Source organism: Embiotoca jacksoni, unplaced genomic scaffold, assembly GCF_022577435.1.
Source record: "Embiotoca jacksoni isolate LCO1_2020_lvr unplaced genomic scaffold, fEmbJac1.0.p SCAF_1, whole genome shotgun sequence".
Lineage (NCBI taxonomy): Eukaryota > Metazoa > Chordata > Actinopteri > Embiotocidae > Embiotoca > Embiotoca jacksoni.
The window spans coordinates 22,879,061-22,897,968 of record NW_027185229.1 but is presented as its reverse complement, the minus strand read 5'-3'; the positions used below and the strand labels follow the sequence as shown (position 1 = coordinate 22,897,968).

General features: G+C 40.1%; 1 protein-coding gene across 1 annotated transcript; it reads left to right on the top strand.

Annotated features, from left to right (window-relative positions):
- The first annotated feature begins 8,947 nt into the window (after positions 1–8,947).
- Positions 8,948–15,765, top strand: cyp24a1 (cytochrome P450, family 24, subfamily A, polypeptide 1). Its single transcript, XM_069152190.1, has 12 exons — positions 8,948–9,279; positions 9,429–9,619; positions 9,749–9,842; positions 9,931–10,024; positions 10,561–10,652; positions 11,030–11,141; positions 12,423–12,568; positions 13,114–13,280; positions 14,239–14,317; positions 14,547–14,744; positions 14,864–14,975; positions 15,323–15,765. The coding sequence occupies exons 1-11, from the start codon at positions 9,022–9,024 to the stop codon at positions 14,972–14,974; spliced, it is 1,542 nt and encodes a 513-aa protein (XP_069008291.1). The 5' UTR covers positions 8,948–9,021; the 3' UTR covers position 14,975; positions 15,323–15,765.
- The last annotated feature ends 3,143 nt before the right edge of the window (positions 15,766–18,908 follow it).

The following is an 18,908-nucleotide window of genomic DNA, read 5'->3' as shown; positions in this document are numbered from 1 at the left end:
CTCTGTTTGCTCAATCTCTCTTTATGAATGAGAAGTAATACATGCCACATGTCAACTTTTCCTGGATGTGTGCGTAATGAGTTCTTCTCTGTAACCCAGTGGGCTAGTTATTGTTGTAACAGATGTTAAATGAAGGCAGAGCTGTCCTTCATTCTGTAGTAAACAACGCTGCGATCCAGTGAGGAGGTTTAATGTTATTTTCCCTCACATTATTTCACGTCTTAACACACATATTCCAAATAAAGAACAATAAAGAAAGAGGTCACTTTATATGTACTGTGTGAGGTTGAGCAGAAATATTTCAACCCATCAGTTCAACTCATGTAGAAGAAACGTATTTATATGTACAGTAAGTGAAGAGAAGTTGATGGGCATGTTGGCTCTGACCTCCTTACTGCCTGTTGAACATAAAAGATGAGACTGGGCAGTGACGATACCACAGTGAACTCAGAGCAGAAGCTGTATCTTATCTGTATCTTATCAGTGTTGATATCTGTTTCCTCGTCGATGTGGGTTTCCCCTCATTTTGACCTGAGCCCTGTCAGTTATCTCTGTGCTGCCGAACCATACAGGGCCTAAACCCAACTACACGGGGGCAGTGCTACGTTGTTTGATTATGGAACAGACTCGGACATAGGGCAGCCAAAGTTTGATATTAAACCTCAATGCTTTTTGAGTACTGAAACAAGAAAAGAACAAATTACCAACATGCACATTTTAAAATCGCGCCAGCAAAGAATGTCACTGCTAATGTGTGCGAAAAGTTGAGTTTCCCAAGAAGCCAACATGACATGAAAATAAGGGTGTATAGTAGATGTGCTGCATGCCAGGTAGCTCTCAGTTTACATCCCTAAAGCCAAAATAGAATACCACCTTCGACTATAGACCAAAGTTAATAGTGAACAAAGAGGAATTCCCCAGAAACTGGAGAAGTTAACTCTCATTCAGGGTTATATTCTATGTGTTAAAGTCCTGCATAGCTATCCCAAGTCAAACATAAAATGAATTTCAAAGTAGCACACACACACACACACACACACACACACACACACACACACACACACACACACACACACACTCATATACCCAAAATGTCTGCTGAATGATCTTTGCTCAGTTTTACAGGACTTCAACGGAGCTAGAGTGCAGTTTGCAGTTCAAAACAAGTCCGGTTTATTTCCCACCTCACATCTGAAACCCGGTCATGTTTTTAGTCACGTTAGCGGCGTAGCTCTGGGGAGAGCAGCGTTAGTGAAACTGACAGTGGCAGTAGTTACTGTTTGCGTCAATACTGAGAAATGGAAACGTTCTATTCTCCAAGTAGAAAAATACCCCTAAGCACCAGAAATGTGATTATCTCACTAAAGTGGATTGTTTTTTTTAGAGCCACGAAAAGTATGTTTGATGTCGTGTTTGTGGTGAAAGGAAGGATTGTAAAAAGGTGAGCGCAGACTTCGTTCGCCTAGCCAACCTAGTTTGCTCGCTGTATTGATTGGTAAAAATAGCAGTACATCCAGAGGAAGAGAAAGGTAGAGTATAGATAATACTGGGTTGGTTTATGTGGATGATGATGATGAAGTTGTTTTGGGGGCGACCATGTTTGTGAACGCTCTCAACTTGAAATTGCGAACTTTCCCCGTTCCCAGCTCCCTGAGGGCACAGTTAGTCCACTACTTTTTTTTCAGACTGAAATAATTCTAAAGATTAATCCTACTAAATGTGATGCTGGCCTCTTTCCTTCTGCATCACCATGAGATTGGTAGTTTGGATTTTAATTCAAATGTGTAAATGGTTAAATGATGGACCGCCATGAATTTTGGTACAGATATCCACTGTGACAGTCGACTCCTGACCTTTCCACTGGCACATCAAAGCTTCCACATATCCGGCCAAATATTGGATGAATTCCACGGGCTTTGGTGTTGCCCTGATTTCTCGTCTAGTGCCACCAGGACATTCACATTTGTGGTTCAGTGGAAAATCCTCTAAAAATGTTGACAGAATTGCTGTGAATATTAGTTAAAACATTTATGTTCCTCGGAGGGTGTACTTTAAAAACGTCTTCTCTTTCAGCTGTATTGTCTGGTTAACAATCATATTTCTCGAATAAATTGGTTTATTACTCAAATATGGCGTTTCCATTAGCCTCAGCTGTGTAAAGATAACGAGCAAATACTGCCATGCTAAAGCAACACTTTTCGCAAAAAAAAAAAAATAAAAAGCATCGATGTGATTTAACTCAAGCTATCGACAGGTCGTCTGTTGTTCTTACCTTCCACAGGAGCGTTTCCTAAATTCGTGGGTGTGGTTAGGTTTAGGCACAAACACCCACTTGGTTAGGGAAAGATAATGGTTTGGGTTAAAATGATCACTTGAACCCTGTTGTGTATTAAAAGTGCTACTTCCTTAACGTTATGCAACCTTCATTGTCATGGCAACAGTGACTCGTGATTAGAAATGGGAGGTGGACAATAGTCTCCTACACCCAGGTCCGCTCTTATATCGAATCAACCAACCTGCATCCTTACAAAATGGAAAAACCCACTTTGTATAGACGTCATCTGAACTGCGTTATTTCTACGGGACACCAGGTTGTCATGACTTATATGACTGCTTGAGGTCGATAGCTTTAAAATGTACGAGACATTATGAGCAGCTTGCACAAAAGACCTATAGGGTCGTTTTTTGGAGGAAAGTGTCCAAACTATTGTTCCATTGAGAACAACCCCATCAATTTTACAAAGAAATACATAACAACAATTAAATGAATTTACTGAACATACAATAATTTGTTCAGATTCCTTTTAATATAAACAATAATGGTATGTTTACAGTAAAACTCATTGAAGCTGAGGTTCAGCTACAGAATGAATAGTTTGAGTTCTTAGAGGTTAATTTTTCTGTGCAGGCAATAAGCTGAAGGATGGTTTCTTCAGTCTTCAGCCATGCGCCAAATATAAATGAGGCAATCTGAGACGTGTTTTTCTACTGGACACCAGACTTTGCACCCTTAACCAGCAGAAACAAAAACAATCCAGACAAGAAGAATCAGCCGATGACTGTTAAAGCTGCTCCTTGTGTGTTCGTGACTCACTTACCCTCTGGACCCTTTGACAATCACACAGCAGTCCTTCAGAGTTAGCTTGTTATCTCTAATCCATCAACTGACAATATTTCCCTCTGAAATGTGGTTGAGTGGAATTATAAAGTAGCATCAGATGTAAATTCTCAAGTAAAGTACAAGTATCTCTAAATTGTACTTAAGTACAATACTTCTTAGTCACGTTCTTAGTCACTTTCCTCCACTGAAAAATGAAAATTTTCAAAGGGTAAGCATAGCTGTTAAACAAATATATTGAAAAAAAGGTGTATAAAGTATCAAAAATAAGTACTATAATTAAGTACAGTCCTTTTTTGATGTACTTGGTTAAGTTTCATCACCTCTTTACCTTTCAGACAGTGATGACGTCAACGAATATATAATAATATTTGTTTTATAAAGGAATTTAATTCAGTCAGAGATGCTCTCCTAATTGACTGTGAAGTGTTAAGATGAGTTTCCAAGAACATTATCTTCACTGTTCAACTGTATGCTCTCTGTGACCTCTGCATCTCTGAAGCAGCAGTTCACCCAACCTCAACTACCTCTCCTCCAAGTGAATGATACAGTAGTAAAATCACTTAAGTACCAAGCTTTTTCTGCCAGTTTTGGCGGGAAACATTTAACTGTGACAGATTACTGACCCCACGTTTGGCTTTGTTGTTTTTTCCTTTTGACATTTCAAGAGCAACCCTTACTTGTGGCCTCACTTCTACCCCGGCACTTTCCATTCCTTCAGCCCGCTGCTGTCAGAGAGAAGGGAGGTGGGTCCTCCTCCATGCAGGGAATCCTGACCCACATTCTGAGCTGGCCTTCCCCTCTACAGGGCTGAATACAGCCAAGAGGCAACAGCAGCCTCAGTGTATCGGAGGAGGTCAGCCAGTTCATGGAGGTCGCCTTCCTTACAGCTCCAGCCCTTCCCCATCATCGCTGTCATTAGGAATGACCTACTTTCTGGCCAGAGCCAATAATCTGTAGTCTATTGTGATAAAATAAAAACCCCAAAAAGTTTGCCAGAAGAATTTTAATGACGACTCGAAGTCACACAGCATGTACAATGTATCAGGACTCCCTGAAAAACTGAGGGGAGACTGAGGTGTATCGGAGGAGGTCAGCCAGTTCACGGATGTCGCCTTCCTTACAGCTCCAGCCCTTCCCCATCATATCTGTCACTAGGAATGACCTACTTTCTGGCCAGAGCCAATAATCTATAGTCTATTGTGATAAAATAAAACCAAAAAAAAGTTTTCCAGAATAATTTTAATGATGAATCGAAGTCACACAGCATGTACAATGTATCAGGACTCCCTAAAAAACTGAGGGGAGACTGAGGTGTATCGGAGGAGGTCAGCCAGTTCACGGATGTCGCCTTCCTTACAGCTCCAGCCCTTCCCCATCATATCTGTCACTAGGAATGACCTACTTTCTGGCCAGAGCCAATAATCTGTAGTCTATCGTGATAAAATAAAACCCCCAAAAAGTTTGCCAGAAGAATTTTAACAACGAATCGAAGTCACACAGCATGTACAATGTATCAGGACTCCCTAAAAAACTGAGGGGAGACTGAGGTGTATCGGAGGAGGTCAGCCAGTTCACGGATGTCGCCTTCCTTACAGCTCCAGCCCTTCCCCATCATATCTGTCATTAGGAATGACCTACTTTCTGGCCAGAGCCAATAATCTATACTCTATTGTGATAAAATAAAACCAAAAAAAAGTTTGCCCGAATAATTTTAATGATGAATCGAAGTCACAGCATGTACAATGTATCAGGACTCCCTGAAAAACTGAGGGGAGACTGAGGTGTATCGGAGGAGGTCAACCAGTTCACGGAGGTTGCCTTCCTTACAGCTCCAGCCCTTCCCCATCATATCTGTCACTAGGAATGACCTACTTTCTGGCCAGAGCCAATAATCTATAGTCTATTGTGATATGCTGTCGGTGTAATGTGGGGCAAAACACGCTGCTACAGGGTGGAAGATGTGGTGGTGAGTGACTTCTTTCATCACTTCACTGCTGCTCTGTTGTAAATATTTTCGATCTTAGTGTAAGGGTGAGCTTTGGGGAAGGTGCACCTCACATTCTAGGTCAGTGCCGTTATCTGACCGCTAAGGCTGATGTAACTGTACAAATTAAGCATTTCCAGCTCTACTATGGATCCCAGCTAATCTCCTCCTCTGTGGCCCCCGCATTATTTGTCCAGGAACACGGTGGTCTCGCACAGCCCACATGAATGTGTGTTTGTGCCGTCCCATATGAATGTGCATCTTTGTGTGCATGTGTGACTCTGTCTCTCCTTCGCATGTGCCTGCACCCCTGCGTACGGAGCAGCCTCCACCTCAAACCCGATCACTGAACTCACTGACCCATCAGTGAATTTGGACATGAGTGACTTTGAGTCATCAGGTTTGCCTGCCCTGTGTGCTGATCACTCCGCTGCTGCCTGAGAAGTTCAGCTACCCCCTATCTCAGTTCACCACTTATCTCTCTGCCTGATGATATCCCGACTACAAAGACCTCACTGATTTAATTGTAAGAAAGAAAGAAAGTTGACTGGGACTATAATCAAAGTGATATCTAAAAGACGAGAGCTGAGTGAGGACTGAGTGGTCAGTGGGTTAAACATCAAGACTTCAATAGGAGGTATTCAGTCAATTCACAAGGCTTCAGTTTTAGTCATCTTGCCAGCTTGAAACAGAACAGTACATTTGACTTTATAGATATGAAAGTGAGAGTTTTCCTTATTTTTTCCGTGTCTGACACATAATTTATAACTTTTCAAAACTTTTTTTTAAACTAAATGTTTTCTCATTTATTATCTCATTTCTGCAATGAAGGGGTATTGAGTATAAAAGGTATTTTATTTCTGTAACAAACCAACACCGAAGTGCTGATGTTTTGTGTTTGACTTTGTGTGTATGTCCTGTAACACGAGAAAATACAAAATGAAATTCAAAACAATGGTGACCAAAAAGAGACAAATAAACCAGCTGAAACAAATTGTGTTTACATGTTCATTTACTTCCAAAATCAACACTTTTTCATGAAAACTATAAACAACAAAAGCCTCACAGTTTGTGTCTCAGTTGATTTGATATTACAGAAAGTTCCGATGATGATCGAGTGCCACTGATGAAGGAATGGCACAAACACGCATCGTGCACAACACATTTATTGCCATAAAACCTTGACTCTCTTGTTTTTAACGATATCACCGAGGAGGGTGTTGCATAGTTCTGTTTGCCTACAGAGGACATCGTGAGAAAACATGTTCTCCCTATGACTGCGCAGTGCCAGTTGTCTGTGCCATTCAGTGTTCAGTGTGCCAGTACACACCAGGTTACAGCGAGGTTGAAGTCCTGAGGGGAGGCCTTAATCAACAGCCAGAGACTTTTTGTAATATTGTAATTAAGACCAAGCAAATCTTTCCAGATGATGCCCCTTATTAATGTTCAGTTATACATTTTCAAAATATTTATATTCTGTAATTGTCTTTAAGTAAATATTTTAATAATGTTACGTGCTCATATTTCCACTGATTCCATTGTTTCACTAAAGTGACAGAAAATGTTGACTTTTATCCTCTCTCATCTTTCAGAGCCCAAGATGATGATGTCTTTGCATTGCTTGTTATGTCCAGCAGCAGTTATGATACTCAGTTTACTATAGTCTACATCACAAAGAAAAGCAGCCTCCCATTTGAGAAGCTGCAATAAGAAGTTTGATGTTTTTGCTTTAAAAAGAGATTGAAATGATTAATCTATTCTGAAAATAAGTATTTATTTTACTGCATCTGCTTATTTCTTCACGTATACAAAGATGCTACTTTTTTTTTACTTTTCCAGGAAGAAGTATCAGTTTAATTAGTGCAATGTTGAAAAACAAAGAGGGTTTTGGTCGTCTAAACAGTCTAGTCTAACTGTTTTATGTCCAGCTATGTTGAGAATTTACAGGCAGAAGGAATATTAAGAGACACTTCATTGATTTTATTCATTAAAATGTGTTTTCTCTGTGTTAAGAAGTTCTGCTCAGCCTAAAAAAAGCACTGAAGAGCGTTTTCTGATGTCAGCAGGGGTCATCTCTGATTGCCCTGGAGAGATCTTATTTATAAACTGCTTCAAGCTGAGTCCACATCGTTTGAAGATGTGGATGTTTATCAGGCAGGCAGGATCCAATAACAAATGTTACTACTTAGCCGAAGTGACTACAAAATCCTTTCAAAGGATACTTTGAAAATTAGCTTTTCTGTTTTTTTTCTTCCAAGAAACAGATAACAGATGATTGATGCCATTTTAATGTCTGTATGTTCAGTGTTTCAGCAGAATCTACCATAAAGACTGGAGACAGAGAAACAGCTAGACTGGGTGTAATCAATACATTACACCTCGGTTGTTTAATCTATACAAAAACTGAAGGCAGTCACTCGTCAGGTAAGGAAGTAATCCCGCACTGATTAAACAAACCCAATAAAATGTGTTAGTCAGTGAGTTTTAGAGGCCTGTGCACATATTTTGGTACCTGACTGTCTGCTGCTTTATTATAGTGGTATTGATCTCCTCATCAAACTGTGTTTCATAAGATTTTGAACTATTCCGTAAACGATTCAGGGAACCTCCTTTGTGTCTAATTTGTAGACACAATGTTAATATTAAATTGCCACAGCCAACTGATATCATGTGATACTACATGGCAACCAGGTGGCTCTGAATCTGAGAGCAAATGAACACTGTGCATTTGTAGGTGCGTGGGTGGTGTTTTTTCTTCCTCTTGTTTTTGGGGAGAGGGTGTGGGGTGATTGTTGGGTGTGTGCTACACTCGGGGAGACTTTTGCTCGCTCACCCAATATGCGGCAAACATTGAGTTCAAGGTTGTTCAGATGCCACCTGAGAGTCTGTGAATGAGCACTTTTAAAGGGTACACAGGGCCCCTGCACATGTTATTTAAATCATGCCAGCTCCAATGGGGCGGTGTGAGCAGTGTGTGTGTGTGTGTGTGTGTGTGTGTGTGTGTGTGTGTGTGTGTGTGTGTGTGTGTGTGTGTGTGTGTGAACAAGTGTACTTGAACATCTATCTCCGTGAAGACTAGCTCAAGTTTTAGAACTTGAAAGTGAGGAGATTTTGACCGCATCTCAATTTGGGACAAATCTTTATAGTGTCGTTTGACTTGGTTTGAAAGTTCAGGTGAGGATCAAGTTTAGGTTGGGTAAGGCGTTTAGAGGTGATGTTCATGGTAGGGTCCACAAAAATATAGAAGAGCAAACATGTGTGTGTGTGTGTGTGTGTGTGTGTGTGTGTGTGTGTGTGTGTGGCAGCTTTCTGTGGATGAGCATGGACTTTTAAATTTCTGGAATTATTACTCCAATAAACGTATTGTGCAGGCATTCAATGTGGCGCTTACGTCGAAAAGAACAGAATTGCACTTAAAATGCCCATTTACCCACCTTCACCCCTCCACAAAGAACACACACTCCAAAACACAAACAAAGCAAACACACAAGCTGCAATCGGTCAAATATTTGTCCGGCGCAGAAGTGTGGCAGTAGTATTTGCTTTGCCAGAGTTTCGGTTCTTCCAATCGCGGGTCGCTGTGAAACACGGTTCAAGTGAACCGCGTCACCTCCGCTGTGGCCTGTGTTTATTTATAAAGCGAGGGAGGGGGGCAAGGGCACTTCCTCGGTCTATCTGGGGTCATACGATCCTCTCAACGTGGATCCATAAATGAATGGTAGGCTCGACGGCCACACCATCCAGGACCGGTCCCTGATTGGTTCGGTGCATGGCAGGAATAAACACTCTCAGGGTATATATATTGCGGTAAGGTGTGACACTTCCAAGAAACGAGAACCCCCCCTCCCCAAGATAACAAAGAGGAGCTGCTTTTTGACATCAGATTAGTATTTCAAACAAAGCTACAAAGTTGAGGATGAGGGCGCAGATCCAAAAAGTTCCTCAGATTGTTGAGCTGCTGAAGAATAAGTCTGTGGGGCTGCAGCACTTCAAGCCAACATCCTCAGTGTGCATTCTGGAGGAGAAGGATGCTGTGGAGGCTGCGCCGTGCCCTCACGCTGCCTCCAGAGCGCACAGCTTGGACGCGATCCCGGGACCCACCAACTGGCCTCTGGTCGGGAGTCTGGTTGAACTCCTGCGCAAAGGAGGATTGACAAGACAGCACGATGCACTGGTACAGTATTATTTGAAACTTCTTCTCTAGTTTTCTATGTTTTTCTAGCAGAATTAAGAGCAATTCAATCGAATAAAACAACACGTATTATGTATGTTAATTTAAACCAAATTTCTCTGAATATTAACAACCACTTAAATCTCTTTTAGATTGATTATCATAAGAAATTCGGCAAGATTTTCCGGATGAAGCTGGGCTCTTTTGAGTCGGTGCACATTGGCGCACCTTGCTTGCTGGAGGCGCTCTATAGGAAAGAGGGAAATTACCCTCAAAGACTGGAGATCAAACCCTGGAAAGCCTACAGAGACCTGAGAAACGAGGCGTACGGACTACTTATTCTGTAAGGGGGCTTTATTGATACCTACAATGACGATAATTTGCGCAGGATGCAGTTTGAACGCATGATGAGGCACAGATGTTTAATATTTAAAGCGCACTGAAAGGAGGAATCCAAACTTTTGATTTGCAGGGAGGGGAAAGACTGGCAGAGAGTGAGGAGCGCGTTTCAGCAGAAGCTCATGAAACCGACAGAGGTGGTGAAACTTGATGGCAAAATAAATCAGGTAAGATTCTTATATATGAAACATAATTTGAAGTATATTGTACTTAGTTTTGGATTCATTGATTGACACTTTATGTTCGTAAAAACAGGTGTTGGTGGACTTGGTTGACAGAGTTGGAAAAATAAACGACAATGGGAAGATTGAGGACTTGTACTTCGAGCTGAATAAATGGTCGTTTGAGAGTAAGTTCAGTTTTATTTTATTTGTTGTGACAGTCATTAACGTTGCGGGTGAGGATGATTTTCATTACCGAATAATCTGCTAATTATTTTCTCGAATTATTGTTTGGTCATTAGAAGTAAAGAACACTGGAAATCACAACTATTTGAATAACAAAATAGCATCTTACAGACTTACAGTCCAAAACATGAAAGATAATCAAATTACTGGCAAATAATAATAAGAAAAGCAGGAAATCCTCACAAATGAGAAGCTGGGAACTACAATGAACATTTAGTATTTTAGCATGAAAAGTGAAAGACACTTTTTTTTTTTTTTTTTACTAAAATAGTTTCCGCTTTTCAAGTAAAAGATTTACAGAAGAATCATTTCAGCTGTACTTCTTTATATTTTATAGCTCAATGATGCTTTTATATTATCTTTGTGACCTTAAAGTTAAAAAAGCATAGATATAGAAATGAATTGCTGTTTGTTCAAATTGTCTCCTTAAACATGTTAATAGACTCTGAATTTCACTCTGCTTTTTTCTGTCACTCAGCCATTTGTCTGGTCCTGTATGATAAGCGATTTGGCCTGCTGCAGGAGAAAGTCAACGAGGAAGCCATGAACTTCATCACAGCTGTGAAAACAGTAAGTACACGCTCTTTGTTCTTCCTCTGGCAGAAGCGCAGCAAACTGTAAGCGAGGACACTTGTGATAATCTGTGAGGCATTGAAGCTGATTTCTCCCTGAGCATGTAGAAACATCGCAGTTCATCAGGTTCATAGTCAGCTGAACTGCAGCCAGGGATGCAGCAGTTCAGTATCAGTCTGACTCTCCCGCTGTATTTATTGGGTTTTACTGGGACAAACCAACATTGTCCACAGTCAGGAGATGATAAGTGGAGGCTCACCAAGGTCTCACAGGGCAGTGGGTGCAAGAATAAAGAGAGGCCTTTGAAAAAAGATTGAATCAGAGACTTTCAGTAATCCTTTACTTCCTTCCATTGTTTCTGTGTTTCTCTGCAGATGATGAGCACATTCGGCATGATGATGGTCACACCGGTGGAGCTCCACAAGAACCTTAACACCAAAACATGGCAGGACCACACCGCAGCATGGGACCGCATTTTCAGCACAGGTACAAACACAAGACACAAGTTTATGCGACACCAATGCAGCCCCCCTTCACTGCCCTGATTACTCACATTTCACAAAGCCAGGGTACAGCTTGTCACCGCTCTCCCTCTGTGACGTACAATTTGAGCTCAGTTCCCGTCAGGAGCCAGATAGGAAGGTACAGAGGAAGGGTGGGGGGTGAGATCTGAACCGGGCGCCTCAGCGTTTTGCGTACTTGGCGTGCTGGGTAAATGTTTGCCAGAGTTGTAGTAAACCGCATGACCCAAGAGGGAGAAATATGCCAAATATTTGTAGTAGCAGGAGGTTGGGGGGAAGTGGGTATGGGGTTAAGAGGAAGGGGGGGGGGGGGAGAGATGATACTGATTACAGCCTCTCACAAACACACAATTGTCCCACATTTGGTGGCAATTTTCACAACACAAAAGTACTTCAAGTGAATGTCTGACCATGAGTGAGTGACGCAGTGTTTTTGTTCAGTGTATCTTTAGATTTACCAGTCATGTGGCTTTTTTTATGTCATGTGATTTAGATGATGCTTGTCCTTTATGACGGTCAGGGATCAAACAAGGGCAGTATCAAAATAGCAAGGCATTACCAGTTGAACGAGCCACATCATATGGATGTCATGTCATGTGATGACAAGACACTCAACGTTTTTTTTTTCATTAACTGTAAACACTGACAAATCACACTGGCGACAGACAAAAATAACAGTGGGACATATTACTAGTATTATATTAGATGATGATTAGAAGAAAATTGGGGGGGGAAATAAACAAAAAAATATCCTCACATTAGAGTAGCAGAACTCAGCAAATATTCATCAATGTTACTTGATAAGATTGTGTAAATAAACTAATCTGTTTAATCCACTTATAGCAGAGTCACTAATCATCAGCTTTAAAAGAGGTCTGACAATCAAAGGAGATTTCAAAGCAGCAGGAAACTAAACAAAGACCAGATAACCTTTGACCTCAATGCAAAGTAATCTAAAAATAAATGTAATATTATTCAGTTCATGTATCACAGAAAACTGTCTGTGTTTGACACATATTACTGAATGTCTGTACTAACTGCCTCAACAAAGAGGAATGGTGATCATCAGTTAGTGATTACAATAAAAGGTTGAAAAATCTTGCCGTGTTACAGAGCTTAGCTTGTTCAGGTTTTGTTAGGAGTGTAGATAAAGATTATTTAACTGAAATACTATTTAGTCCACTACATGTAAACAGAACGATGTCAATCAGTTTGTTCACAGCGTTACTGCTATTTGTTCCCTCAGCTAAAGTCTACATCGACAAGAAGCTGAAGAGGAACGCTGTCAGAGCTCCCGATGACTTAATCGGTGACATCTTGCACCAAAGTTGCCTTTCAAAAAAGGAGCTGTACGCTGCCATCACCGAGCTGCAGATCGGAGGAGTTGAGACAGTGAGTAATACAAACACACACATTTCATTCACAGGAAACGTGCTCATTAGCTTTCTTCTTGAGAGTTAGATCAGAAGATTGATACCGCTCTCCTGTATGAAAGTTGTATCGATCAAAGAAAGAAAAGGAACATATTTCCCAAAATAGTGTTTTTAAATCTATTTCTATTATTCTCTTAAAGAAAAGAAAAGATGATCATTTAGCTGAGGCACACCACCATACTGTATACATTAAAAATGTTTATGTTTAAATGTTTTATCTTTCACCTATTTTCCTTCAAGTGGTCAAAGAAAAAAAAAGTCTAGCTCTAAAACAAAACAGGTGCTGCAGTTACAGTGCTTCAAAAGTGGAAAATGAATGTGGTGTGGATGTAACTGAAGAGCCTTTGAGGAACCCCAAACATTCCTCAGCTCCTTTCAGGACCCCTCAGAGGAATGCACTTAGAGTAGCTGCCTCACTAAGTGACATCTCCTCTGTGCCTTGTTCCTCATTTTTCTCCCTCTCACTCTCTCTCTCACTGTGTTTACGTTTTGTTTTTTTTACAGACCGCCAATAGTATGCTGTGGTTTATTTTCAACCTGTCACGTAACCCCGCCGCTCAGACAAAGCTGCTGCAGGAGATCAGAGAGGTGGTGCTTCCCGACCAGGACCCGTGTGGAGAGCACATCAAGAGCATGCCCTACCTCAAAGCCTGCCTTAAGGAGTCTATGAGGTACAGTACGACAGAATGAGCTAATAAAAGTTAGACTGTGGTGAAGGGTGTAATTTCCAATCTTCATAGTAAAACTCCTCTCTTACTGTCACTCCACCACAGTCCAGATGATAGGAATGTTTGAGTGAATGGCACATACACATACATTCATGTGAGATGACTTCAGGTATTACCATGCGCTCCACAGGTGCCACAGAGGCTGCTCTACCTTATTAATAAAGGCTGACAGGGCTCCTTATAGCATGAAAGTTACACAAAAGTTCATATTTTCCAGAAAAGATTACATCATTACACGTTACTCCGAGATAAGACAATAAAAACGATGTTCTGAAAGATGCATAATACATCATTATTGAGCAGAAAGTATCGTGAAAGTGTGAGTTACTTAGGGTTACAATAGAATATAATTTTTAATCTAGTACGTGCTTTTTAGAATAATTTATATATATAGAATGTGATGAAGTTAGAAACAGTTGTAGCCGTCCATGACCTGACATAACATCTCCAGAGACATTTTATTTATCGAAACAGTCGTCAGTCTCAAATCAGACTCACTGGCTGTATCATGATTTCAGTTCCACGGAGATTAAGAGGGACAAATCACACATATGACTTGCTCAAAAACAAGCTTCATGAGATGCGGTGGCATGACCAGCAACAACCAGTTTAAAGTCTACCATGAGGTCACGTTCAAATGGCTTCCTGGGCCTCGTATGTCCACTTTCTCCCGTCATCCCCGTGTAGTCACAAGTTGTCGAACGTTATTTAAGGCAGCACCATAACTACATCACCCAGGGAATGTATACAGTATGACCTCTGACTGGAGATTATATCTCACCTCATCGTGCTCTGGGAAAAACATTGGATAATGTTTAACTCCTGTTAAACAGCTTAGACATGTGTGTCATGCTACAGTATAGATTCAATGAAGCAATATTTGTTTTTGTAATTCTAACAGGTTATCACCATCAGTCCCATTCACCAGCAGGACCCTGGACAAAGACACTGTGTTGGGAGATTATGCCATTCCCAAAGGAGTAAGTGGCTTACGTCTTAGTTGTCATACACCTAAAATGAGCAGATTATATTCTTGTGTTGATTTACATTTGTCTAATGTCACAATGAAGCAACATTAGAAAAAAATGGTTATAACTGTACAAAGTCTAAATGGAGCAACTTTAACTGCATGTGCAACCCAGAAACCACAACTTTATTAGACTTCTAATCTACATTGCTTTAAAAATTATTACCTATCTCCATTTACAGACGGTGTTAATGATTAACAGCCATGCTCTGGGCTCCAATGAGGAGTACTTTGATGACGGCAAGCAGTTCAAACCTGAGCGCTGGCTGCGGGAGAACAGCACCATCAACCCCTTCGCCCACGTTCCCTTCGGTATCGGAAAGAGGATGTGCATCGGTCGGCGGCTGGCAGAGCTGCAGCTGCAGCTGGCCATGTGCTGGGTACGATCATGATCAGTTACATTAAACCAGAGCGGTCAGCTCACCCTGGGACTCATTACACAGAAGACTTTGTAGAGCCGCCGTCTAATCAAACTGACTTCTGCCTGTCTTTCTCACAGCTGGTCAGAGACTTTGAGATTGTGGCAACAGATAATGAGCCGCTCGACGTGATCCATTCCGGGCTTCTGGTTCCCAATAGAGAACTGCCGGTCGCCTTCATCAAGAGATGAGGTAAGAAAAACACTTTAGGCAGACTTATATTAATAAATAAAAAGTTTTTGTTTTTTACAGTTTTCTTTTTATATGAGTTTGACCACCTAGATACAGTTTAACATGTTAACTACTGAGCTCCTGAGGTGCTGGTTGATGGATTTTGTTGTTTATGGATAGTCAGGTTCCCCTGCTTCTAGTCTTGATGCCAAGCTAATCTAATTGGTTGCTGTTTATAGCTTCATATTCAGCAAATACATATGATTCCTGATTTATTCATTACGTTTTATCTATCTTACACTGTCAAAAATACATCATGACTTTGCATTCAGCCTGATTAATTATTTCTTCTTTCCCTCTCCTCTCAGCCTCCATATTCAACTCTCCTGGACGTAGTGACAGAAAGATAATACCTCTGTTGCCATGGTCCTGATGGTCCAGTGACTCCCTGCATTGCTGCTCTGTATATAGAAAAATTATTATACACGTAATCATGCCATAAATACCTCAAACTTATTTAAAACTAGTACTTGTTACTGTTAATGACTGACCAAAATACCAGTTGTTATGTACAAATTGAATGTTGTAGCAAGGCAGCTGTCTTCAACTCTTTAATCTCAGACATGTAGAATGTAGAAGTCAAACTATTACTTTATGTTTTTCCTTGTTTAATAACTTGTATATACAGTATATAGTATATATGTTTATTTTACATTGTGTATATAAAGTGCAATTATAATATTGTATTAATGTACATTGTTTTATGTACAGACATATTTTATTCACTTAAATATATGCATTAATAAATATATTAAAACGCACAACGTCTGTTTATTTATCAAGCTGCTAAGCCTTGGAATTAAAGTTCGTGAGGGATTTTTTTTTTTTACTTTTGGAGGAATGGGGCTAAATAAACTGTAAAAAGCGTAATTATTTCTAACTAAGCAAAGACAAAGTAAGAGTTTTGAAACCTGGATTGAAATCATTACAGACTAATTCAAGCTAAGCTACGATGTTCTTTTTACATTACAAGAAACAAAGTCCATTTCAGATGGTGAAAAACTTTCCACCACATACTGTATGGTCAAATAATATTTCTCCTGCCAAAATGTGATAAAAAAAAATAATAATAATAAAAAAAAAAAGTCATATAGCATGTCGTCCACTTTCTGCTATAGTATGACTTTTTTTTTCATAATTTGGATGACATGCAATAGTATGATTTTATTTTTAAGTCATGACAATGGGAGAACACAAACCACAAACCTCTGGACTGAAAGGCAACAGTGCGAACCACTGCACCACCAATCTTCCCAGGAGTTGGATAGCATTGTGACAAATCTTTGGCTCACTGCAACCTACAGCGCCACCGTTCACAAATATTCATTCAAATGCGACTAAAATTGCCGCAGACATTCTTTGGATAGTAGATATACATGTTTTAAAGGGGGTCTGCAGTGATATTAAATATATTCCTGTAATGTGTAGTGTATGCAAAACTTTTTCAATTTCTCCAAACGTTTCAATTTCACTAAAAGTTGAATCACCGTCAACAGGCCAAGGTGGAATCTGAACCATTAATAGCAACCTTGGTAAAGTAGAATCTTTTATCTGTTGAGTAAACCGGACTGTCGGTTGAGTCACAGGAAGCTCTGAGTGAACTCTGTGAAACACTTTCTCCTGCCACGACTCATTCTTCAGCACTGAAGATAGTCCAGTGGTCTATGCCGCTGCTTCAGAGCTTGACATGACCTCAGGATGTGGGTTTGAGGCTCACTCAAGGTAATCCACATAGTTCATTGAGGACAAGTCCACCTAAAGGTAATTCACAGGGGTTTAGGGTAGTGTTGTAAATGCAGTCATATTATGTTATAAAGTTTAAAATGAAAGAAGAATAGCATCAAATCTTCACATTTGAGAAGCTGAAACCAGAAAATGTACAACAACATTATTAAATCGTTGATAATTCACATATTGTCATCTTGACATCACACAAGATCTATACTTTCCCACAGGTGGACACCTAAGATTTGTGTGACTAATTTAGTATCTGACCAAATGTGAAATATAGTCACAATCTCCACTTCTGTTATGGTGCCGAATAAGCGTTTTTGCTAAACATCATGATGTCACAGTGAATTTGACCTTTGACCTTTTGAATATAAAATATCATCATCTCATTTTGTTCTATTAGACATTTTTTTCTGGGATTCTGTCATAATTAGCATATGTATTAATGAGCTATTGCCACAAATGTATTGTGTTATGTCACTTTGACCTATGACCAATGATCCACAATATAACACCTCCCCCCAGCAAGGAGGCATACAGATCAATTTGGGAAGAAGTTAACCCCCAGATTTTTATTAAGAACTCCTTCTAGGTGGGAACCACAAGTGATGAGTGTCACCTCCAGACTGCAGTAGACTTTAGTGTAACTTTATGATACACTGTAGTTGTATAATTATTACAGCACCATTTTGCTGCCTTCAGAAGCAGTAGCAGTGCCAGTAACCTTTAACCCCTTAAGCCCTGAGCTATTTGTTGAAATTTCCGCCTAAACAAAATAAGAACAGATAAACTGCATAAAATTAAACACAAATAGAGTTAAAATATAAAATAAGCAATATCCATTTTAAAGGCACGCAGTGCAGGCAAGTGCAAGACAGCTTCAAGTGTAGCTAGTTAAAGGCTGATGTAAAGAGATATGTTTTGAGCTTTCTTTTAAAAGTATTAACTGAGGTAGCTTCCCTGATATCTACAGGTAGTTTGTTCCACAGGTTTGGAGCGTAGCTGACAAAATCTGAATCCCTAATTTTCTTTTGGCTGTTGCTGGGAGCCTCCAATAAATCAGCAGCAGATGATCTCAGTGTTCATGAAGGCACATAGTTAACCAGAGAGTTAGCGATGTAACTCGGTCTGAGCCCATTAAGAGCTTTGAATGTGAGAAGGAGGACTTTAAAGTCAATCCTGTTATCTTCTCTTGGTTCTGGTTAATACTCAAGCTGCAGAGTTTTGGATGAGCTGAAGTCTATCGGTTGTTTTTTTAGTTGGTGACAGCTGCAAGGACTGGACTCCATTGACAAGAGACACTCGGAAACTTCTTCTTATCAGTATGACCAGAGTGAGAGTTGAAGAACTTGACAGTTTCACACTCACTAAGTCAAAACTTGTATTTGAAGTTTAAATAACATCCCTATTATAATGAGTCTTTAACACTGATTTTGTTAAACCTGTTCTAAAACCTACCACCTGAGCAATTAACTTCATGTCTGACTTGTTAGGGTACAGACTACATCCGGTGAATATGCCTCAACCAGCGAGGTCTCAGTTTGATCCCAGAGCTGAGCAGATCTTTACTTCGTGTCCTTCCACATAATTGCCTGTCAGTTTCCATCGTCAGCATCAAACAAAAACAGAAAAATGTTCTAGTGAGAATTGAACTCACTGATTGAGTTCCCAGAGCAGTGCTCTAACCAGTGAGCTACAGAGGCCTGTATGAACCTGTGTTTCATTGTAAAATTCTCAGGTGACAGTAAAGTGCATTCCTTGGCGTATTATGAACGTGTGCAACATGACGACTACTCAACGTACCTTTTAACATAAACATCCCCTTGTTTCCAGCCTTATCTAGTCTATTACCTTGGGTTCATAATCAGTGAAGGTTTAGTGTCTATACAAACTATTCTTACCTAATCCCACAATCTCAAAATCATACCCAATATTATAGTTGGCTGTTACTGTATGCAGAAGGTAACAGGGCTCCTTGTGTTAAGAAAGTGATTTATGAGGTTAGGAGCTTATGTTACTACATTTAGATAGAAAAATAAAAATGAAACACATAATAGAGAAGGAAAAGAAAAAGAGAAAAAAAAGAGGAGCCGTGAAGGGAGTTAATAAACCCTGAATGGAAATATAACAACGCTGACCCGGGCAGAGCCATGTAACATCTGA